This window comes from Argentina silus, assembly GCF_951799395.1.
Source record: "Argentina silus genome assembly, chromosome: 7".
NCBI lineage: Eukaryota > Metazoa > Chordata > Actinopteri > Argentiniformes > Argentinidae > Argentina > Argentina silus.
In genome coordinates, this window is record NC_139661.1 from 6575502 (window position 1) to 6598878 (window position 23377).

Consider the following 23377-nt stretch of genomic DNA (forward strand, 5'->3'; position numbering starts at 1 on the left):
TATGGGTTCTATTATGTTGGTAAAACCAAAGGAATTAAGAGGATCATAATTATATATGTGAATATTTTTATTATTATTATTATTATTGACATATGTAATGCTATGAATTAAGCTCTACTTATATATTATATATTACTTTATTGTGAAGCACTTGTGTACATCTATGGATGTGATTATAAATATGGATGACCTAGAAGAACAACAAACAAAGAATGACTCAACAGAAACAATGCTTTCTCCATTGATTTTATTTTGTAAAATGGTAAATGAAAGAACTACAGTATTAAATGCTTTCAGGCATGGGGGTGCCAATTTCAGTACCCCCCCCCATGCCCACTGGCGAAGAAACGTCTTTGGGTCAACACTCATCTCATTGGAATCAGATGTCTGACAATTCAGTGTCATTCACCAAAGCTTTGGGGATAAATAAAACACATCCCCTGATAACTATTAACATTATTTTCAAACAAAACCACCCACAATACTAATTGAATGAATATACAGTGCCTTCAGTAAGTATTCACCCCCCTGGACTCGCTTTTAATTTTTAATTAATTAGTAAAACATTTTAAAAATTAATAAAAAAAAAAAAAATGTATTTCCACTTTGACATTAAAATTATATTTGGTGTAGATCAGTGACAAAAACATCAATTAAATCTATACTTACTTAAGGCACTGTGATATATATAGATAAATTACTATAGGATTGATTAGTACAGAGTAAAAATTCAGATTTCAAATTAATTGCAGTAATTTTTAAACCAAAAACACACACAAAAAATGAAAGGTTCATCAGTTTTGCGACTCAATTCCCAACGCAACAAAAATAGCCAGTTCAAAGATCACTTGAGCCGGTGTTCTGAACGTCCTGGGTCGATGGCTACTGGCTGGTGAATTTCATGAATGGGTACCTATGACAACTCCCTCATTCCTTGACAGCCCAAATAATGGATCGATGCATATGCAAAACATTCTGTTTTGTTCTGTAAAGCGCTGTCATGCAGTTACAATACTGAATCAATCAAAGTTGTGTCTGGGGTCAAAAATATGTGAAAAACCCTAATCAAATGGTTGTTCCTTTTTATAGCCATTATGTTTAAATGTATAGCCCTGTGTTGCCAGAAACAATGTCAGAACTGTTCCAGAATAAGTGTAAAATTGAAGTGTTACTGCAGTATGTCTCAAAGGAAACAATGTCTATTTCACAAATCATGCTTCCGGCCTTGACAAGGCAAATAACACACGTAGAGTTTGATGCAATCTCATAATCTAATTTTTGCAAAGCTTATATAGATGACATTTGATTTATGATTATTATTATATCTTAATTTGTCAATAAACAACAAGAACAAGAACAAAATAATAATAATAATAATAATAATAATAATAATAATAATAATAATAATAGTAGCCTATACATTGCAAAGCCAATCCAATGGCATCTTCCCCTACAAATGATAGCCCAGACAGACAGAACGGTGTGAGCACAAATCACGATAAGCCAGAATATTACAGAAAAACAGACTGCCAAAATAGGAAATACAATGTCTTCTCTGTTATGTCCCAGGTTTCCGAAATAGGAACTGAATGTTCACATTTTAATTTCAAGTTTGTGGGATACAAACTCGATCATTGCATAGTTTTAGAAAACTGGCCCTGCGCACCTTACTACTGCCATCTAGCAACCAAGGTTCGTGTGTGCACAAGGTTAGTTTTACCTTCCCCAGTTCACTGCGTCACACGCAATATGTTAAGCAGTTGACGCAGCTTATTTAATTCGTCCTGATTAGTTTTAATCACTGATGTTGCAGTACCACAATGACAACCTCCCAAAAAGAAAATAACAGTAATGTGAAGTATGAAGATAACACCATGCACATTTGATAAATTCAGTTTATTTTTTAATACACATTTCATTTGAAAAATAGAAATTCTAAAATAAATCATTTAACCAGTTTTGTTCTAAAAAGTCACAAGTCAATTAAAAATGTATCAGTATTTAATACACTAAAATTAACCTTTAGTTACATGTTTAAGTCATCCAACATGCTTATACAATGTACTTTAATCTGTTTGAACAAGCTACCCCAAATATATGTCCCAGACATGTTACACTTATTTCCACACGTACTGTATATGGTTAAAACATTGATTTAAAAAAACAAAACAAAAAAAAAACAGTATACATTATACTGTTATTTGTGCTGATCTATTGATATCTGAAAAATATTTTTTAACACAATGACAATAATGATAAAAAGTTACCTCACGCATCTTGGTGTGCACCAACATGCCTTTATGTACATGATATACAAAGGAAGAACGAAAAGGCTCATGGATCACGCAGAGACATACACAGAGGGAGTTTGGCCATTGGTTTCTGTAAAAAATATGCTCATAGACACCATCACACAGCCAGACAGCCATACTACATTAGTACTTCTTGGAAATATTAATCAATGGATGGAGTCCACAGATGCAGAAACAGAAACCGTTCAGAAGATGGCCAAACTCTCTCTGTATATAATTCTAGGATTGTGGACAGGCCATCTTACGTAGGGCATGCAAGCTACACTGGGAAGACTGGAGTGAAAATGGAGGAACCTTTGCCTCTTCATCTGCTACACACACTGTATATTTGTGGTTGATAGATCATTCTAAACCTACAAATTCTGATTGATATTTCATTAAAAACAACAAAAAAAGAATAATCATTGTTCTTAAAAGGATTTTACACGCACTATGCAATCTGACTTAACATTTGAAAACCTGTTTAGAATTGATGCTTTATTTGCAGAGTGCGTTCTTTGTGCTACAGTACAGTAGCAATGTTCTCCATTCTCACGGCATGATGTTTGTAAGAGTTTCTTCCCAATCCCCTGTGAGTAATTTCATAATGATATCTGGATCACTCATATAAGCCACTTAGGTAAATCATTTTGTACAGGACTAGCAGTTTGATATGTGTCCTCTGAGTTTGGCTGAAGATAAATGGGTTGTGTACACGCTACACGATCAGGAGTGCTTCTCTACCTGCTGAATAGCATTAGAATACAAAATGAAAAGAATGGAACCAAAGTGTACACCATTGTCTGACAGTTATGTCATTCTAATGTGATGTGCGACGCAGAGAGGAGAAAGAAAAAAAAGGTACATTAAAGGTATACTCAGCAATATGAAGTTACCACCGGAAGTTCATCAGAGATGAAACATCAGAGATGTTTCAGCTTCATCCAAGCAAGATTCCATAGGCAGACAACACAAACACAGCAATGCAGCGTGATGGCGGTGTCACAAATATGCAGGCAGTTGTCGCAGCCGGTCATCGGCACACTATCTCGTGGCTACGCCATATCGCTGAGTCTACCTTTGAGTTGCCTCTTTACTTATGTAACTTCTGTAATTACTATAGTAGCAACATTACACAGTGCATAATGGTTTGTAATTCAAGAGTATTTGAGTTGAGAAGTTTGTGTTATTGTGGTATAAGGATTCCTTATGTTCCTCCACTTACGCTTAATAACACAAACTGCTTGACTTCATAAAGTATACCATGCATATACCATACACAGGTATAGGGATAACTTAATGCAAAGTCTCACTTAAATTGTATTGTAGATTAGGTATGCACAATTTAAGTTGAACGAGTAATCAGTTGAGTGTATGATCATGTGTATTGTGTTGTGTGTGTGATAGAATGATTAACATAACACATATGAGAAAGACAGAATGAACAATAATGTATTGCAATCAAAACTGTGGTGAAAAAAGTGATACAAAATCTACATATATACCAAGAAAGACCAAACATTGTTTAAATGTTAATTAACTTAAAATGTAATAATTATATTATATCTCTATATCGCATGTATTGCTCTCTCACGTTATAAGACATTAATCTCTTGAATAATTTGTGCTAGAGGTACCCTTAATGAACAGAACAGAACGAATATTGACTATCAAAATCCCATGCTGTGTGCTTTAAGAAAAATCAACACATTACATTTGCACATAATGCCTGGAATCTAAAATAAGAGGTAGAGCTACAAAGAAAATCAAAATATTATTTCCCTGCTACAGGAAAATGTAATTACAGTAAATTCCTTTTTATATTTTATAAAAATTCAGACGAGGAACGATATAAAAAGAGCAGACGGGGTGCTCCATGCGTGGTCAAAAATGGCTGCAGCATCTCTACCGATCAGCAGAAAAGTGGAAAGGAATTGCATAGAATAGTAGTAAGGAATTACAACAGACGCAGTGCTTAAGTAAGCGGAAGACAAAGAGCATCTATAGTAGGATCACAAGAAAAAAAGTGTTTGTTCCCTTGTGGAGGTGAAGCCAGACAGACTCCTCTTTCAACTCTTTCCTCTAAGACTTCCCTTTTTGTACCACTTTTTCCCAGTATATACATCACTGGGTTTGATTGTTTTTTTGGAAAACAGAAAGCAAATAAAAAACATTCAAGTGTGAGTTTTGAAGGTCTTAACGTTTGTGGGAGGATTGGCTGGGGTTGTAGGAGGCAGTGGGGTTCTAAAGAGAGGTCTCAGACCCGCTATGCTTCCAGTAGTATCCATTGTCTTCCGGGTCAAGGTCTATTCTAATCTGAGGCACGGATTTTAGTGGACTCATCTCAGGGCTGTAAAAAAACAGAGAAGGGGAGAAAGGCATTCAACATGATGACACCGTACTTTGATAATTGTGGCCCCAACACTATGAATTGAAGATAATGGAAATCCACCCTGCAGGTTCACTTGTCTACTCACGCTGCTCTACTGTATCTGATGTGTTTAAACAGACACGCGCCGACAGTGTCATTGGATGCTGGATTAAAATCACGCCTGCCCTTCAAGTGTAAACATTCATGTAAACCTGCAGTGTGGTTTGTCTTTATCTGTGATAAGTCAAGGTCTAAAAATAGCAAGATCATGTTTGATGTTTGATGAATGGTTTTAAACATGGGTTGTTTCTGTATTCGGGTATTTCAAAAGACATTTGCGTCATGTAGTGTTTGTGTGTGTAAGAAACTGCTCATTCAAATTGCATGCTTTAGACAAAACAAATGGATCTGAAACTCTAACAACTAACAAAGCAATCCTTTGACACTGAGGTGGTTGTCATGGCAAGGCCATGCCATACAATTAGTGCTTCATCATTTGACAATTTGATATTGTGTGTTGAAACAACAGAAAGTTTACAGTACGTCACCTTTAAGTCATATCCTTTGTGAAAAGCATAGCTACCAGATCTTATGTAGTGTGCTTCATGTTTTTATTTTATTTTTTAGATATGATGTTCTGAAAAACACTGTAGAGAATGTTGCTAGTTGTAATCCTAGTGGTGCCTTGCCTTTATAATTACTGAATTGATTTGAGCAGTAGCCAAATTTACCATAAGTAATTTGAATATTAATAATCCATAGATGATTAGATCTTATATTCTACAACATTGTGGCTAAGGTGAGTGCTCTCTGTGTCCGTCACATTTTTCACCAACCTCAGCCTCATCTCTTCAAGCCCAACCAACCTATACAGTACACACATGTACACGTGTATATACACACATACACACACACATGTGCGCAAAGACATACACATACATGCAACATCATCCTCATTCCAAGCCTCACCTTGACAAACAGTTGTCATTGTAGTACCGCAGCTGCTCAGCACGATGTATGTCGATCAAGGAATGATGCAGACTTCTCTCCTGGGGAGAAAACAGACATGTGGCCCAGGCCATTAGCCCACGCATGGCTAAGGCTAAGCTACACATCCTGCATGACACATACTTTAGAGGGGCTATTTCAGATGCTCCCATGCCCAGGTCAAGACAAGATTATACACACAGGCTACCTGTTTATAGAAACATGCTGCTGAGTGGAACGGAATTCCCTGCCGTTTCACACCTTGGGTCATACATGGGCCGGGTCCAGAAACAACCCCTAGCCCAGAGAGGGGCAATCTTACCCTGCCAAGACCAGAGTGGGAGCAGGACTCAGTTCCAGTCAAGGAGTAACAAACATTTCTTTCACGCCTTTATGCAGGAAGGTAATGTGGCAAATTGCAGGGTGACAATACAGCGCAGTGTAGTGCCAAGCACTAAGTTCATAGGCACTCTGAATCTTACCCCATGCAATGATACAATGATACAAAAATACATTTTGGAAATATTTTATGCCCCTGACTGTGGATTTATATCTATTCTGCAGCACATGTTTTGACAGCACTGCAGTGGAGCATAACTGTTTTTTTAGGGGCTGGGCTCATCAGCGCTCGCATGGTGAGATTGCCACCCTCTGCCCTCTCTCCTAACCGTTCAAATTGGCTGGGTGAAGCAAAAGGGTCAAGGTCCTTCATAGCCCTCCAATTGAGCTTAGGAGAGCTTATACTTGTTGCTTTTATCAATCCAATGCACAAATCCACATATCATTGATTAAACAGTAAATTATAACATGTTATTTTGTTTATCTATCATGCCCAAAAAGGACAACATTTTGTTCATGTGTAATGTTGTTAACATGTGTCATACACTTAATCATACACTGTGATTCAAAAGGGTAGAGAGGAAGATGTTTCAACAATGCCAAAACATTGTTTGCATGACACAGAATATTTAGGAATTGATAGGTACTCTATACTGATATGAACGTGGAACACAGTATCCAGACCTCCCCAGTGGATCAGCTTTTGACCAGTGTATCAAACACAAGCAATGCTTTTCTTCTCACCAAGGTCGAAATATTTCATATAAAGGTTTTGAAAACATCCATAATAGCTAGTATATGTCTGCACTTAGATAAACAAATTATGTTAAAAAGGAGTGAAAGAAGATTTGATTAAGGGAGAGAAAAATTAAAAGTCAAGCAATGATTTAAGGAGAATAAAGACTCAGCCGTGGCCTACAGTAGCATGAGGGAGAGAGAGAGACAGCAGTTAGCGCTCATGCTATGAGAGGGCGAGCAAGCAGTGAGAGAGAAGGCTGGCAGTGACGGACGGACGTATCCCCCCACGGAGAAACAGAAAACACCAGAGGCAAAGAGAGGCTGCAGAGCACAGGATAAGGAGTGAAAGAGGAGGAGGGTGGATCCTTTCATCCGTATATCCGATGAAGGTCAGTCAGAGCAGGGTGAGGGCGGGTGAGGGCTACTCACTGTCAGAGGCCTTATCACCTAAGAAGGGTTCCTGCTCCATCATGTCCATAGGGATTTTAATGCTGGGGACATTCTCATTGTAAGGGTAGTCAGACTGTTGGGGGAGATAGCAATGGAGAAACATCCTGAACCTGAAGCTTGGTAGGTATACATACTGTAGGTCATCACACATACAAATTGGCACACACACACTGAACACAGACACACACACTTATACCGAAAGACAGACAGACAGAGACAGACAGCATACTTACATTTATACACACACACACACACACACACACACACACACACACACACACACACACACAGACACACACACACACACACACACACACAATAACCACAGCGTCCAACCACCACGGCAGACTAAAAAACAACGCATCAAACTAAGTAAACTGTGTGCAGCCCTGCTGATCTGATGCTCAATACAAATGACAGGCTTGGTTGGACTGTTTCTCTGCCCTGTGATATTATCTAACTGACAGTGAGGCTTGCTTTGACTGTTTCTCTTGAACTGTGATATTATCTAACTAAGCTGACAACTGTAAAACTATAAAACATGACAGAAAAAAGGTTTAAAATTAGAAACAAAACATTTCTCCATCTTTAACTTCAGTAGAATCTAAATGTGCTTTAAAAAGTTAAAAGTTTAACATGTGATGTTTTGATCTTGTTTGATTCATAAAACTTTAGTTGGTCATCCTTTATACTGTATGTTCATTCCATATTAAACTTTGGGGTTAAATCAAATTGTAAAAAAATACATTCTGGTAACACTAACCTTATTTTCAAGGTATATGTACATGTATGCATGTTAAAACAGTTGGTTGATAACTCATCGTTTAAAATGTTTTCCCAAGATACAGGATATTTTTTCTTCAATTCATGACCTGAACTTTAACCCTAACCCTAAATTAAGTGAATTAATTAATTGAAACCATCCAACAACGCAATACTGTACCTGTCCAGTATCCATCATCTAAATCCTGAATAATATTTGTTCAATTAAAGCAAAGAAATAAAAAGAAATAAAAAAACTCACATCATCGATGTCACTGTCTATGCTCCCCCTCTTCTTCTTCTTCTTTCTTTTGTCATCCTCCTTCTTCTTTTTGTCTTTCTCTGGAATGACGTCGTCCAGGAAGCTGAGTTCGTGCTGGGAGAAGAGGTAGTCCATAAACTTCCTCACGGCTACCAGAGCCAGGATCTGAGATCAGAGAAGGAATGTCAAGCCGTATGAATCACAGTCATCTCCTAGTGCACAGAAGTGCACGATGGTCCACCAGTCACCAGTTCAAATTGCTCAGGATATCTTCATACACCTATTTGCTTATTTATTTTTCATGGCTGTCCCACACCATTGCATACAGTTCATCAAGAGTCGACTGTGTTATGATTATGGGCGATTCAGCATTTAAATGTCATGTTCTCCTCCTCACATTGTCCATCACATATATTGTGGCTGTTGAGCTCAGTACACTAAACCCCCCCCCCCCCCAGTCCAAGTGGAACCCTCTTTAAAGTAAATGTATGTATTACACCTTATTTCATGAACACAATTGACTCTGACAGTACATAACATAGCCTAAATAGAACATTACAGTGGTATTGTATTCACCCACACTCTTATTACTACCATTCCCGAGCAAAAACAATAATGGATGACTACAAGGGGACAATGCTGTGTAATCACATTGTACGAAGCACAGCCGTGTCAAGGCGACTAATAAGCACTGGCTTTATCTCTGGGACGAGAGCCAAAATGGGCACACAAAGCTCTTTTAAGCTTGATGGAATATAACAAAACCTTATGAAGAGAGGCTAGCACTCACTTTGTGCAATTGTGCATAAACAAAAATCGAAACTAAGACGAAAACTAACCATAACATTATCCAAAGGTAACTTCTACAGGATGCACTCAACAGCGTGAGAGAGAAACTTACATACACGCAACAGTGCAAGATAGATGCAAGACATGCAGGGTAAAATATTTTGTGGTATTTTACTAAATATTTTCTTAGTAAATACTGGGTAAATACCAGCTGAAACAGGGCTATCTCTCAACTTTAAACCAAAACAAGTGGCAGGCCAGCCATTTGGCTGATAAACGAACTAAGCAAACAAACTCTCACAAGTCTCTCACAAACAGCTCCTTATCCCGTTTCTCTGAAATCACCACTTCTGACCTTGCAAAGGTGGTTGCAGGCAGGAAGACCTCAACCTGTGCCCTGGACCCAATTCCATCCACCTTGGTACAGGCCTGCATCCCTACAATCAGTCCGCTCATCATCAAAGCTGTCAACTCCTCCCTCTCAACTGGTAATGTCCCCCCCGCTCTAAAGCTTGCTGCTGTCACCCCCATAAAAAACCTGGATTGGACCCAGACAGCCCCAACAACTATAGACCCATCTCGAACCTCCCTTTCCTGTCCAAAATATTGGAACGAGTTGTTGCCTCCCAGATGAAAATCTGCCTGGACTCCAACAACCTCTTCGAGCCATTTCAGTCCGGCTTCAGATCCAAACACATACTGAAATAGCGCTCGTAAAACTCATTAATGATCTACTGCTCTCCGCTGACACCGGATCCCTCAGCATCCTCATCCTCCTTGACCTCAATGCTGCTTTCAACCCTCCCTGTCCTTCAGTAATGCAGAGACCCCCATCCATGCGTTTGTTACCTCCAGGCTGGACTACTGCAACAGTGTTGGATTTGGGGCCACCAACAGGGCCCTCAACAGACTCCAACATGTTCATAACTCAGCTGCCCGCTTGCTCACTAGAACCCCCTCCAGAGACCACATCACTCCAGTCCTCCAAAACCTCCACTGGCTCCCAGTCCGATTTAGGATTCAGTTTAAGATTCTCCTCACCACCTACAAAGCGCTCAACAACATGGCACCCTCCTACCTCTTTGACCTCCAGCACACCCCTACCCACAGTCTCTGGTCAGCTGATGCCCACCTCCTTGTCCCCATCACCAGGACTAAACACTGGACCTGGGAGGACCGGGCTTTCTCCGCTGCAGCCCGACTCTTTGGAACACTCTCCCAAACCACATTAAGGAATGCAGCACACTCTCCTCCACCATAACCTATATTTTAAACTTGTTTTTAACCTATCTTTAACTATTTTTATTGTTGTTTTTACTGACTTTTTATTTATCTATCTATTATTGTTCTCTCCATGGAATGTATTGTCTTTGAGTAATGAGAAAAGCGCTATACAAAATAAATGTATTATTATTATTATTATTATTATTAGAAGGCGCCTTTAAGCACTGTTTATTGAGGAAACTATTCAACCCTCAACCGTATGACCAAGGAGCCGTACCATGATGGGGAAGACGATGGCAGCCACAGTGGACTTGAGGATCCAGAGGAGTGTCAAACAGAGCACTTGGATGAAAGTGAAGAGGTGGACTTTGCGCAGGGGAACGTGACGCAGGTACACCAGGTCAGGCTGGTGCTTGGCTGGCATCAGGAGCAGCTGGAGACGGTCCATGAACTAGAGAGAGAGGGACAGAGAGAGAGAATCCAATGGCCTTATTATGAGATTGGGAAAATAGGCTGAAGCCCCACAGAGGCAGTCAACTGGGCTAAACTCAGTAGTCGAGTAGAATGTCATCTGATAATGTAAGGTGATGGATTTCATGGAGGCTATGAGTACAGACTCCATACTGGCCCAGTTCTTTTGATAAATACAGTTAATCTGATAAAGATCAGCTTCGGATCAAAACATCTACAGGGAGATTTGAATGGTGTGTGTGTGTGTGTGTGTGTGTGTGTGTGTGTGTGTGTGTGTGTGTGTGTGTCGGGGAGAGGGGGGGGGGGAAAGCTGGCCAACTGACCTGTACACCGTTGAGGGAGGCCACCCCCATGTAGAGGAAGACTCCATACAGCACAGGCATGGGGATGAACTGGAGGGATAGAGAACAGTCAGGTTCAGCTTCAAAGAGGAGGGACCTGTTACTATACACGTTCACATGGTAGTGATATGATACACTAGACTTTGGAGACATATGACAACTGTGCACAATGTCTCACTTTAAATGTTGTGATATGCAAGACCTTTGAGTTTGGCGCAAATGTCTCAGGTCAGAATTCAACCCCATACGAACAGTTTAGGATCTGCATACTGTACACTACCACCGGTCAACATTCCCCAGAACTGATGTACAAAACAGACAATGAAAGCATCCTTGCCTTGAGAATAGGAGACATGAACACAGAGAGACCCGTCAGAATGAACACACACAAACCAGTGACCCGTTGTTCCCTGGGGAAAAGCACACACACACATACATTTTGGTCATATATCCTTCATGTTACCATGACTACCAATCCAAATGAATTTCACAAAATATTCAGGTCAACAAAAAACAACTGTTGCATTTCTTGGAAATGCACGTGGGCTGCACCGGAACTGTTTTGCTATGTAACAGAAAAACATAATTGGAGCTCTCTTGCAGGACTGAATGCTCTAAGTGTTTTATTTGCCCAGCTTACAGCTGCAATATCAGGAACCTCCCAGGGCTAGCTTGAACAAGCCACATGTTTTGAACATGAGCTCTCTGCTGTGAAAAGCTGCCCTGAGGAATTGTAAATAGACCACTACTTTGGAGCTTTTTAAGCAATCTCTTCAAACTAATCTCTTCAGCAATTTGATGAATGGGGAGAGGGGATAACAAGCTGTGATGTAAATAGCATCTTCCATAATTGATAAATGCCAGCAATAATGACTATATCCATAATTCCATGACTAGCTGATTTAAGTAAGCATTATTGCATGACAGGGTGTGCATTAACAGCCAATGTCTGCACACTTCCGGCGGTTGTGACAGTGCACACCACAGGTCAAGTGCGTTTACTGCAGGAAGCGTGCGGATATCGGCTGTTAATGTACACCTTGCGTTTCTAAAACGGATCCCATTTTGAATGGGATGGGATCCCATAAAACGGATCCCATCTCATTCAAAATACAAACTGTGTGCAGAGCCTAAAGAAGAAAAAATGCACTGTCCCACTATTTATGCAGGGCACTGTATGTCTGCTTTGCAAAACCCCACAGTTTCAACAGAACACGTTATAATGCGTTGCAATGAAGAACAAATGAAGAGTTTCATTCATCAAAGGGGTTGTTTTTCATAGGACCTTTTCTTCTTATCCGTTTTTTTGCTATTTTCACATATGTAAAAATGATTGAATGATTTCGGTGATAATGAACATGAGGTTAAAACGTGGTGAAGTGCCCCTTTAACCTTTCATCCAATGATGCCCTGACATATGTCTGTGTTGGATCTTAAGTGGCGTGCCTCACCTTACGCCTAAGAACTTGGGCTGCTCCCCCGGCGCTGAGGTCTCTGTCTCCATCTTCAAGCTGTCAATATGAGCGATGGAGATGACGGTAGCAGCAACGTACCAGGGCAGGCCCAGGAAGGAGCAGACCACAATGAGCACAGCCACCCAGAAGAGATCCAGGTGGTAGCCCGCACCTTTCTGTCACAACACACAGCAGAGTACAAGCAAAGTTAGCAAGCAGATTCAGGCATAAAATAAATGAACAGGATGACTCTCTGTTCATCAACTTCCCCAAGAAAAAAAAGATACACGTTTGATTGTACAGTCATTCTTCCCCCGTTGAGCTGTCAACCAAGGACTTATCTATTAGTAGAACTCCACTGGCATTTAGTGTGCGGCACCTCCCCTATGCCCAGCACGTCTCTTTCCTGTACCCCAGGGTGTCTAATTGGGTGCGTTAATGCTACCCGGCCCAGAAGGCCTTTCTACGTGCCAACGCCTGGTGTGGCGTTTCCTACCTTGAGCTTGTGCTCCTTCCTGTTGACGATGACGGCGGTGATCTGCTGGTCCATGAAGAGCAGGATGGTGACCAGCAGGGCGGGGAGCGCAGAGGCCACGTACACCCACCAGGGGTTGCCTCCGAAAGGGGGAATAAACCAACCACGTTTGGAGCTTGTTGGCTGGTAGGAGGGAGGGGAGACAGAGGGAGAGTTATGGAAAGATGACAGGACTATGCTCACAGTGACGAGAAGAGAAACTGTCTTTTCATGAGAACTTTTTTTAACGCATTTGGTTGAGGACTTCACAATAGATCTTAGTCAACAGTATACAATGGAATTTTGCCATTTTGCCAGACCCTTGCAGATAAAATATATGACACAATACCTGAATTACCTATCCTATGGTTTAGTGTAGAAATTGTATTCTCCATTTCAGTTTAATACATATCCTAGCCTACGGTCTCAGCAAACGTAGAGACCTAAATCGCTTGTCGAAGTAACTCATCCCAAAATACGTGTGTGTGTGTGTAGAACAACTCTATCACCACATCAACCACTACTGCTGCCTAAATCTCAGTTAATCACTGTTACTTGCTGCTGTGACCCTCTTTACCCCAGGACACAGAGACCCAGACAGATTAAAAAGCACACTTTTTTTAGATTCACTGACTCGAGCTCCTCTGTGTCATTTAGTACTAGGTAGCTACCAACTGAATTCATTGCGGTAAGTATCAGAAAGTACCCCTTGTTTTTAAGTAAATACTGGGTAAATAAATACCAGCTGAAACTGTAAGAGTAATAGTGTGCGAGTAGGTCACGGCCATTTACAGGATAATTTCTGCATGGTGACATGAAAATATTCTTGGCCGCAGTCTCTACATTATTGAAGAGTTCATGCAATATTGAGAGAGGTGTATCTTATGTGCATTGGTGGTGGTGAATTAATTATGTTAATTTGTCCATGAAATGAACCTTACCTTGAATTCAGTTGGCACAATGAGCTTGGGCGTGTCCACGCCTACCAGTACGTCGACACCACAGAAAATCAAAATGGCCAAGATGATGGCAAAGTCACTGATGAGTTTCCTCACCTATGTAAACAGAGGCAGATATTGTACATGTATTTTATTGAATGGCAACCTTTATGTCTCAATCTCCATGAAATCATGTCCTGTATCTACAGTGCCTTCGGCAATTCCAACATTACATGAACTATTATCCTTGCATTAAGATGGACCCAATTCAACTTATTGAGTGATTTGTTGACTACATTTTTGCATTTTAACTAATTTTAAGAGTGTCATAGCAAAGGATCTGAATACTTATGTACATGAGGTATTTCTGTATTTCAATTTTAATAAATTTACTGAAATTTCAAAAAATGTGTTTTTGCTTTGTCATTCTGGGGCATTGTGTGTGGGTTGAAGGCAAATTCTTTTAATTTAATCCATTTTAAATTGAGTCTATAACACAACAAAATGTGGAAAAAGTGAAGGGATACTCTCCGAAGGCACTGTATGTACGGTTTGATCCAGACCTGGATTCAAATAGTATTCATAATCATTTCAATAACTTGGCCATGCTTGATTGATTAGACTGTTACTCTCTACCTGCAATGAGGGTTGTCTAGAGAAATAAAGTACCCTATTAGCTTCATGATGTGGTCCAACCACAGACATGTATAACACATTATATAATATGCCATTTAGCAGACACTTTTATTGAAAGTGACTGACAGTAATGAGTGCAAAGATCTTTTTTATATATATTGTCCCAGCTGGGATTGAACCCAAAATCTAAGCGTTGCTAACACCATGTTCTACCAACAAGTCACACAGGACATCTAGACATCTGCCATTATTGGCTCCTCTTACTCACAGTGGTGGGGAAGAAGGGACTGAACTTGAACTTCTTTAGACACATGGAGCAGGTGTAGGTGCCCAGGAATAGGATGAAGGACATGAGGGTGATGTCGGGGACAAACTCACAGGCCTTGCCCACTAGCTCTCCCCCGTACTTCAGACACTCCTTCTTGGACAGGGACGACCATGTGGCATTCAAAGGCTGGAGAGAGAAAAAGATAGGCATGTTGGCATAATGTCTACTGGCCTGATACATCTTAATAATACCTCTTTTTTTGCATCATCAAAGCAGAACTCCTCCACCTCTGTTTCTGCCCACAGTGATTGCTGCTTTAATTGATGTTCATGTTCACTCAACTGTACAGTATGTGCATTATATTTCACTGCCTACATACTGAGGAAGGAGTCCAAAGGAAACACTGAAGTTGTACTACTTCTTTCAGACAAACATTTATTTATTTCCTTTGACAACACTAACTAAATTATACTGTAAGTCTAGATGTGCTGGACATTTATACAAGCAGATCAGATAAAGATACAAACTTCAGGCTTCGGGCCTTTAGGTTTGTTTAGATTTTTATTTATGAGCCCTTTTGCCCTTTTGCTTATCCTGCACACCTTAACACTACTAATTTAAATAATTACACTGTTATACTGTCGCAAAAAAATACAATACTGGCGTTGGTTAGAGCTGAGGTCATGGTGCTCGTAGTGTTATGGGAGTAGCTCAGTTAAATTTCAGGCAAATTATAAAGTTTACTGTACATTTCAAACCATCAGAGTAACATAATGACCCACAGCAGCTCTCACTGCAGAACGCCAGGAGGAAAAAGACTTACTAGATCAGTGTTGTTGAAGTACCAGATTGAAGCGCCATCCAAAGGATCAGCGAAGACCTCTGTACTGTTTTCTGTAAAACACAAGAGTCAGATTTCACAATGATCTAAAATATAAATCTATATGTACTGCAAATAGATAGGTATAGTACTGTACAGAGATACTTGATGGACAACCAAATTAAGATAAGATATACTTTATTGTCCACGGAGGGAAATTTGGACAGTTAAAGTGTTGCTGCTTCACACATCAAAAACAAAGTAAACAACAATGAATGTACATTATACATTGTACATTATACTATCTTCAACGACTGCCGAATGATGGCGTCCTCGAATATCTCCTGGGGAAAGGAGGGGGGTAGCATGCCTATGATTTTCCCAGCCATCTCAGTCAGTCGCAGAATTTGGGCTTTGAGTTGTACAGTCAGATTGCCGAACCAGGTTACAATGACATAGCATTGGATTGACTTAATGGTGGTCCTATAGAAAATGAGCATGGTGTCCTTGTTGACTCCATAGACCTTGAGTCTGCACAAGAAATGCAGGCATTGTTGAATGCGTGAGCACACCGTCACCACATGAGTGTGCACAGCACAAAGATCATTTCCTTCCTTTTTTTGCCATTTTCTTTTTCACATTCAGGTGGTACAGGCGCAAGTGGTTTTGTCACACCAGTCAATGAACCCCAGATCTCTGATCTGTAGCTGGTGGTGTCTGAGCCTTTGCTGAGCAAACCTAAAATAGCTGTACTGTCTGAGAATGTTACCAAATAGTTATTTGGATAGCTAGTAACACAGTCATTTGTGTATAGTGTAAAGTGAATCAGGGAGCTCACACAACCCTTGGGCACTCCCGTGCTGATGGTGTGCCCATGTTGGTTATCACTTTACTAGGCCCAATCTGTGATTTCCTGCTGCTGTGTGGATGGATACAGCATTCCTTTCAAATTTATTTTGATAAATAAAACATTTGAAATGTTATTTCCAGTTTGAGGAACCTTTTTATAAAAGCAATAATAAGGCACTTGAGGCCGTCATTTGGCGTTGTGCCTAACAACACCCCTTCGCTGTGGTATATTCATGATACGCTACGTCCTCATGTGCCTTATTGCTCAAGTATACCCACTGATTCTTGAAAAATATAACTCATAAATAAATGCCAGAATAGCTCAGTATTAGTGTCTTGCCCTATCATCACCCACATTTTATTACTCCATTATCTACGTATTTGTTGTCATTTGACTCAGTGTAAACAGATAATTAAACTTCAAAATAGGTTTATTATCTTCCATAGCTCCGTAATGATGACATTTCTCGAACTCCAGCACTCAGATTAGCAAACAAAGTGGCTGGCTAAGGCTGTTGAAATGACAGATTAAACAATGCTGTCAACAGTGGAGGGAAAGTGGATATGTGATAGAGACATGTGTGGCAACCCACCATGCCTAGAACAAGCGGCAACCAACAACTTCCACCGAATTCATCTTTAAAGAGTCTTAGCTCAGTGGCCCCCACCTTTGCAACTCTGTAACCTCTGAAACGGGGGACTAATTTCTTAACATCTGTTGTACTCGGTGTGGTCTGTGGCCTTTAAGTGGAGCTGGTGTAGGTGGGGGGCGGGGAATGGGGTTCAGTGGGGAGCCCAGCATGGTGCAGAGGGGAGCAGAAGGGAAGAAGCTGTCTTAGAGGAAGACAGCTTGTGGGCTGTGTGTGTGTGTGTGTGTGTGTGTGTGTGAGTGAGTGAGTGAGTGTGTGTGTGTGTGTGTGTGTGTGTGTGTGTGTGTGTGTGTGTGTGTGTGTGTGTGTGTGTGTGTGCACACGTGTGTGTGACTCCCCTGGAACCCCCTTTCTCTGATGCTTTAATTCTCAAATCAGCAGGAGATTAACACTGGTGCTGTGCTGGCCCCAGTCACCTCCGATCCCCTCTCCCCCAGCCCCTGTAGACAGACTCTAGAAATGGACTACTCAAATGGGGCCAGGAGGACACAAAAATGCTCAGTGGTTTTTCACATGATACTTGTGAAAGGTTGACATCTTTCTGTCTTGTATCTCCAGAAAGTACTACTACTACTCCATTGAGGATGTTTTTGCTAGTCTAGGATTTGGCCTAATATTAATCTTGGAACCCAGAATCTCGATTGAGATTGAGATTCTGGAGGCAAAGAAAGTAAAAAGTGGGGACGGCACCCCCCGAAACTTTTTGCTTGCGATGACCCTCCTCTTCCGCCTGTGGCCTTTTATTTACAACCCGATTTGCACCAAATAAAAACATGGATTATCTGAGAAGTTTTGGATTAAATAATTTTGCAGGTGAGCAGTGTGCAATTCTCTGTTTGAAAAAATAATCTGGTTGAAATCCCTGCCACCATTTGAAGTACCTCCTCAACCGGATGCAACCGCTTCCCAGCACCACTTAGCGATGGGTTCGCCATCAGACTCTCATATAAATGGAGAGTCTGATTTAGTGAGACTAGCCTAATCTAGGTCAAGGAATGCAGCTCATTGTTTCCTATCTAATTCTCTTGTTATGATTGCCAGCTCAGATTTGATGGAATGTGCCATGGACATGCTTTTGGAGAGTATGTCCTGTTAAACAACTGCATCAGGACACAGAAAAGTCCAGGTACTGTACAGTACCCTACAGAGCCCCTTAGAGCTTATGGTGGAGAAAAACACAGTCATGCTAATCCGTTCCCATGGTTTACTATTTCGTTCCCTAAATTTAGTAAATGAGTTCCCTCGATTTATTAATCTGTTCCCTTGATTTATTCATCTGTTCCCTCAAATTAACCAATCTGTTCCCACAATTTACCATCTCATTCCCACAGTTAAGTTAATTTTGTTGGGTATAAACAGCAGCCTGGGGGATACATGTAACCTACCAGCTTGTTATAAAACTTGATTGAATACCATAATGTGTTAATATCACAGAACCTATTCATCTTAACCGCAGCCAGTCTTCACTGTAGGCATGTTTTCGCCAGGGCGCCTGCCACAACAATAGCTCCGTCTTCTGCCACACACCGAACTTCAGCCGCAGATGCCACTAGCTGTCAACTGAGAGCTGACTGTACTGAAGTTGAGCTGTAGGTGGGTGTCCTAGTGCAATATCTGAGGAGGGTAATACCACCAGCACATCAGATTCTTGCTCTAGCCTATACTGAATTGTTATTATTGATCAGTGATGGCGATACTGAAGAGTGATCATTGTTCATTGATAGATATGATCATTGATATTTAGTATAAAGACGAGAGCTGGAGAGTATAGGTAGCTTAATCTCCTGTAGCGACACCACCCAGTATAACACAGCAACCTATTACAGTAGTTGACAATACGTGACCTGCACAGATCACAACTCAAAAGTTGACAGCAAGATAGCATAACGACATGTATAATTCTTCAAAAAACAGAAATGGAACCGAAGATAAAGGAGGTTAAACTTCATTGGTAGGGCCAGGAGTTTTTCCTGACCAAATTCTGGGCTCACTGGTAATAACAAGTGACTGTGATGGATAAACAAACAGATCACATTCTCTAACACAAACAGGGTATTTGCCGGCTGACGAGAAAGGGCATGATGATATTTTTAATGGTGATGAAACTGGGGTCTCCTGAAAAGGACTGATTGATCAGACTTCATATGTAAAACGTATCCAAAGTGGACAGTCATGATAGAAAATAATTGCTGTAATATCATATCTTAAATATGTTTTAAAAAAAACAGTAGATGCTCCTATTCAACAACACCCAGTAAGTAAAGAACCAAAGTGTTTTTGCTCATCTACAGTATAGTCAAATGTAATATATTTGATATCTTGAATATTCAAATAAGCGCCTCGTGGCTTTCTTAGGCAGCTCCACAGCAATTTGCTTCGCCTACATACATATAGCAACGTTGAAAAAAACACTGACACAATTTAGCTTCCTTCTGTGAGCATTTAACATGTGTCAAGTTTGCTAGAAAAATGCACTGCTTGTTTAAAATATTCTGCTCGGTCAGCATTTTCCACTGACCGTCTGGTGTGTGCTTGTTCTGTACAGTGCAAGGCTTAGGTCAACCATGCATGTCAGCTTGAGTATGAAAAACACACAAACACCTGCTGGTTCTCCAGATGTTGGTGGAGGTTGTTAATTGTTTACTTCTACATTTTTGCTTAAATTCAGACTGTATTCAAAAATGTATAATACCGGTTTATCATCCGATCTCATAAGGCCACAGAATACCAGGATAAAAGTGGAGGACAAAACATTCAATGGAAAAAATGTCAGTTGCCAGTCTGGTGACACATGCATTTAAAAAATAAAATAAAACAATTAACAAAACGGTTATAGGCACCCTTCACTAATGTTCAATGAGTTTGCAACTGTAAAGCATGTGGTACATCACAACCACAACCTGTTACTAATGCACTCTACACACTTCAGGGACCCTCATTTACTCACAAAAGCCTTCTAATGGACAAACCAGCGGACTGTAAGAGAAGGGGCCAGCCAGGACTTACCTAGGATGGTAGGGGCCATACACATGCAGTCGTACTGGGTGACGTAGTCAAGCCTGTACTCTGGGTTGATGGGGTAGTAGTGGGCCAGCTTGAGCATCTTCTTGAAGGCATCATAGATGAAGATGAAGCTGATGAGGCAGGAGAAGCCCTCCTCTGTGAAGCGGGTGAAGTACTGCACCAGGAAGCTGGCGTCGGTGGCCACCAGGACGAGGCATAAGAAGCCCGACCACAGGCCGATCCACAACCGGAACTCCATGTAGTCTAATGAGTTATCCCTTCAAGATAAGAAAGGCCATTTCAATTTTGATATTTACTCTTTATTTTATTTTTGCAGTGTGTCGAGAAAAGTGAATATGTTAACTGCCATTATGGGGCATTTGATAATATGTTACGGACTTGTATTTATTCAGTTCATGAACCCGTATTGTGGTTGTATAAACATTTATTACGTATGGAACTTCTCTGCCCCCTCAGTGAGCTGCATGTTGCATCTCTGCTGTAAGTAACTGTCTCTTGTTTGTTTGTTTGTAACATCCTTCTACATGCATGTGATGCTGTTAACAAAATGTCACCAAGGGAAAAGAGAAAAGTCATAAAGTACTTTAAGTAGACAGTTAGAGATAAGAAGAGGAATACAGTACTTGCTAAAGTTGAAGAGTAGCCTCTCAAAGACCAGCACGGGCCCAGTACTGCTGAGGATAGTGAGAGGCTGTCCAGCCAGCAAGCAGAAGATGCCACCGGATACCGCCGTGCCGAGGAAGCTCTCCAACACACCCTGGCCACAGAAAAATACCAATTCATAAAAGAGTGTTTCTTCCTTTCATAATAGGGGAGGGGGGGACATTTCCTGCCCAACAGGAAATATAACCGCCAGAGCATCTGTTATCCTTCTGGACAAGTCATTGTCATCCAACTCAGGACAGGGCTGGGGTGCTCTAGCACTCTCTCTGCTCTAGCCCTCTCTCTGCTCTAGCCCTCTCTAGCCCTCTCTCTGCTCTAGCCCTCTCTAGCCCTCTCTCTGCTCTAGCCCTCTCTCTGCTCTAGCCCTCTCTCTGCTCTAGCCCTCTCTAGCACTCTCTCTGCTCTAGCCCTCTCTAGCCCTCTCTCTGCTCTAGCCCTCTCTCTGCTCTAGCCCTCTCTAGCACTCTCTCTGCTCTAGCCCTCTCTCTGCTCTAGCCCTCTCTCTGCTCTAGCCCTCTCTAGCCCTCTCTCTGCTCTAGCCCTCTCTAGCCCTCTCTCGCTATTCACATTCTTTCACTGCTACCTTTACAACGAAACTTATTCCACTTGTGTAAACTATGCTTTTAATTTATTTTTGTCCATTACTTTGTTTGACTTCAATGACAGTGTTCCTACACATATCAGAGCTGCTTCATGTCAAATGTCATTACCAATGATTTTCCAACATGGTTCCATGGCTGACTCACCTGCATGTTGTCTGTGGCATCCCCCAGCAGACCACCGAAGGTGATGGCATTTGTCACAGTTCCCAGGTAAATGAACAAAATGGACGACAGGGCTTGAATGCTGAATGCGTCATAAAAATCACTGGCGAAAAATGGTGCTTTCCTTTTGATATCAAGTATGAGGCCCCCACAAAACCTGAACGTGGAGAGAAAAAAAACATTATTTCTGGTTATCATCCAATCACACTGTATTATATATATATCCCGCATTTGTTCTTCTCTCGTGGCGCTGTTTTCTTACTCTTTCTCTTCTGCAAGAAGTGAAACATAACATTTTAGAGAGTGAATTAGACAACTGTAGTTTATGGCCTAGGGTAGTGAAGTGGTTAGTGCCTCTGTCCTTAGAACACATACAGTGCCCTGCATAAGTAATGGGGCTTCACTGTCCCATTATTTACACAGGGCACAGTATATGTGCATCAGGGGAGGGCGGTGGAGGCCTCCACCAGCCTCCCCTGCTGTGCATGTTGGCAAGGGTTCTAATCCTACCTGCTGCACTTCTCACTCTCCTCCTAAAGTTCCTGTCACTCTTTCACTATATCTGTCCAATAAACATGAAAATAGAATTAACTCATCTGAGGTTATTTTACTGAGGTTACAAACTTAGGATGTCAGAAAAAACCCTGAATAGATATGCAGTATGAGTCATCATACTCCCTATGACACACAAAAACCAGGCGCTTTGTCATCATTTCTTTGTGAATGTTCTTATTTCAGCCTGTCCTTCTTAGACAGCTGGTACTCTCTGAAACCCTTCAAGAGCGAGGGCATTTCAGGGACGTGTGTCTTTTTGACGTGATGTAATGCACTCTGCCTTCATGTATATGGGGCATCAGTATCCACAATGAATCTATTCTCTGCTGTATGCCTTTTTTTCTATATTGTATATCTATGACTATGGTCCCAATTCAAAACAGGCTATTCAGGGTTTATTATGCAACCCGCCTTGTGTCTTGCTCGTGCCAATTTTAATTTCCCTTACTGGAATATATATTAATTCATTAATCTGATTCATTGGCCTGGGAGTCTCACCTTCCCGTCTTTTTGAGCTCGTCCCCCGCGGCGTGTCCCCCTCCTCCATGTCCCCCGTCGTGAGGTGTGTCTCCGTTCATCTGCGTATTATCTCCTCCGGCGTACATGTTCTTCCTGAGAGAGACACGGTTCATTCCCTCCAGCAGGTCCTTTCATAACAACCATCCCATTGGCCACCCTGACCACCCGTCCTCACAAGAGCCCAGGCTTTCATAAGATTCAGTCACAACTACCTTAGAATTAATACGTTTTATACTTTATACATAGTGTAGTGTTCTACTTTAGGAAACAATAATAAATAAATAATAAAATAATAATGTTATCAGGGGACAGGGTTTAGTATTTTTGATTATTATCAGCAGTATGAAATATCGGTCTCACACACATTAAAAACACAGCCTACTGTACATGTATTGCTTTGTCCCATAGGAACACTGAAAAAACTACTGATAGTCTTTTGCATAGGCCATAAGCCTTAGTCAGTTTACTGTGATATAAATCTACCGGGCCATATCGTGACAGTGAACTCAATAGAGTGTGGTGGCTGAGAGCACTACCACCTCCCTCCTACACTGAGTGACAGAAAGATGCCACAGCCCGGTGTCAGCCAAATGGACTTGATGCGCTTCATCTCATTAAATGCTAGCCTGCCCCCATGGCTTTTCAGAGCACGCATAGATCACCTTTGCTCTTAAAGGCCCTCGGTGCTAGATCTCCTG

The 23377-nt window shown here is 41.1% G+C and overlaps 1 protein-coding gene across 1 annotated transcript in view; it reads right to left on the minus strand.

Annotated features, from left to right (window-relative positions):
• Nucleotides 1-357: 357 nt before the first annotated feature.
• The window catches only part of slc4a4a (solute carrier family 4 member 4a), a 63010-nt gene continuing 39990 nt past the window's right edge, over nt 358-23377 (minus strand). The window contains exons 12-27 of the mRNA XM_083673665.1: nt 22659-22772; nt 21588-21762; nt 20802-20935; nt 20161-20435; nt 15659-15729; nt 14836-15021; nt 13935-14048; nt 12976-13137; nt 12477-12655; nt 11363-11435; nt 11008-11076; nt 10491-10664; nt 8201-8365; nt 7156-7249; nt 5632-5711; nt 358-4641 (exon numbers count right to left, since the gene is read on the minus strand). Coding sequence (XP_083529791.1) covers nt 5668-5711; nt 7156-7249; nt 8201-8365; nt 10491-10664; nt 11008-11076; nt 11363-11435; nt 12477-12655; nt 12976-13137; nt 13935-14048; nt 14836-15021; nt 15659-15729; nt 20161-20435; nt 20802-20935; nt 21588-21762; nt 22659-22772 — 2029 coding nt within the window. The 3' untranslated portion in view covers nt 358-4641; nt 5632-5667. The remainder of the gene's footprint in view (nt 4642-5631; nt 5712-7155; nt 7250-8200; nt 8366-10490; nt 10665-11007; nt 11077-11362; nt 11436-12476; nt 12656-12975; nt 13138-13934; nt 14049-14835; nt 15022-15658; nt 15730-20160; nt 20436-20801; nt 20936-21587; nt 21763-22658; nt 22773-23377) is intronic.